This window comes from Diaphorina citri, unplaced genomic scaffold (assembly GCF_000475195.1).
Source record: "Diaphorina citri unplaced genomic scaffold, Diaci psyllid genome assembly version 1.1 scaffold827, whole genome shotgun sequence".
NCBI classification, from domain to species: domain Eukaryota; kingdom Metazoa; phylum Arthropoda; class Insecta; order Hemiptera; family Psyllidae; genus Diaphorina; species Diaphorina citri.
In genome coordinates, this window is record NW_007378259.1 from 54979 (window position 1) to 57100 (window position 2122).

The window sequence follows — 2122 nt, forward strand, 5'->3', positions numbered from 1 at the left end:
GTTTGTCTTGTAATATTCATATGTATCCACATCACGATTTATTCTTTTGATTTGTCCTTTGCAGTGAATTTTCACCCCGCTTGTAATTTCATGTGATGGTGCGTTAGGAGTTGAGTATGGCAGTTTTGTGAAACATACTGCGAATAACAGTAAAATAAAATTACAGTGAAATTTTATAAAATTACTAGTTATATTTGCCTATAAAATAATTCTGCAAATTATAAAGTTCACAAAAATATTAATAAAATAAATAAATAACCATTTCATAATCTCATTTTTACTTTTCTCATAATGTCATGAATTGGTGCTCCTAGAAATTGTGGTGAATGTGTAAATTATCAAATGATTTAAATATAATCTCAAATCCGCTAAAATGGAAGTGTTTAGTGAGTTTAAAAATGGTGTTGTAGAATAAGCTAAAAATCAAACTCTGACCGAAGATAAAGTCCTAAAAAGAAAACCAATTGTGATCCGCGTATCACACCGGTAAAATCTTCAACTAAATTTGTTGTGATTTCAATATCTTTTTCAACGAAATCCGTAGCGATTTCAATATTTGTTTTTCCTCGTTTTAAGTGTTAGCTTATTAAATTCTCAGTCAATCATGTCTACTAGTGTGTTTAATTGTTTAGCCATAGCCTGTTTCCTAGTCACAGTTGTTAGTTCCTTACCTCAACATAGGAAAATTATTACAAGGAGTCTCCTGCCTGGTAAGTCAACTGTCACTGTCAGAAATAATAACTCAACTATTATTATCATCATTATGGTCTCCAGAATAATACCTACGAAATATTAATTAATAATTTTACTTGTTTTGAAGAAAATAATATGAAATGTCTTGAAATAATTAAAGAAATGAGTAAATAAAAGCTGAACAGACTAAGTGGTAATTTCGGCACATCCATTAATACAAATGGTGAATTTAGCACATCAACCATCACAACACATAAAATTGGATATTGATACACCCACCAACCAATCATTAGTATACAAGACATGGTGATTTAGACGCATCCACCAATATAACACAAATGGTAATTTTAGCACATCCACCAACCAGTCACCAGTACAAGAGGTGATTCTGACACATCCACCAATATAAAAAAATGAATTTTGATGTTTGTGATGAGCACCGAACAAATCTCAAATCTGTATCTCGCTCCGAATGTTTACATTTTTAAATTCAAAACATTCGATCTTCAAAGATTCTCTGCATCATAATCGGTTCCTTCAATAGCGTGAGAAACCATAATGATACCAAATTTACTTCTAAAAAACTATGAAAGCACAGAAATTTATAGTGTACGTTTCATCTCCATATTTCGAGATGCAGGCAGATAAATGCAGATTTACACATAAAAAACTGTAATAAAAACCTTCAAATTTATAGCTAGAGAATTGCCCTGAGTAATAGTTTCGTTCATTTTTGAAGTATTCATAAAAATCCTGACAACTTTACATCTTCTATTTACGAGAAGTGTTGAAGTCGTTGTAATTCAAGGGAAATCTTGATATGGGTTAGGATCCTTCTGTATAACTGTCATTTGTTTTTCTAAAGAAAAGAAAAATTATCAGGTCTTTTAATAGTATGATAGTAAAAATACATATTTTAACACAAATAATGTTGTACATTATGTATTGGTAAATTCTCTTAATATATTCTTCTATCAATCCAGCCATGGTGCAAATTAGAAGTCTTTGTGAAAATTTCAAAGCAATCTTCGGAGAGTTCAAGTCATAGATATTAATCTACTTCAATAACTTCAATTAAAGAACTATTTTGCTGTGAATACTTTTTGTATTTTCTGACCAAATATTTGCTGTAATAAATTCCTTTTTATCGAACACTTGAAGACAAGACTCGATTTTACTGACGAAAATTGCTGGACTAAGAAGGATGTAGCCAGCCTAGTTAGCTTAGTTGGTAGTGCGTCTGCCTTGTAAGCGCTAGGCCGCGGGTTCGATTCCCGCCCGGGGCGGATTTTATCCTGATGGGATAATATTCGTTCTCGGAACGGCTGGCTTTCTCCTATCCTGTCTTCCTTCTCTCTTCGATTTCGGGACGATAAGACCATAGCAGTTACAGTTCCCTCTGTCAAACCTCTTAAAAAAAAAAAAAAAA

At 32.2% G+C, this 2122-nt stretch overlaps 1 protein-coding gene across 1 annotated transcript in view; it reads left to right on the forward strand.

Annotated features, from left to right (window-relative positions):
* Positions 1-314: 314 nt before the first annotated feature.
* The window catches only part of LOC103512344 (lachesin-like), a gene marked incomplete in the record, with an annotated part of 37368 nt that continues 35560 nt past the window's right edge, over positions 315-2122 (forward strand). The window contains 1 exon segment of the mRNA XM_026825845.1: positions 315-710. Coding sequence (XP_026681646.1) covers positions 605-710 — 106 coding nt within the window.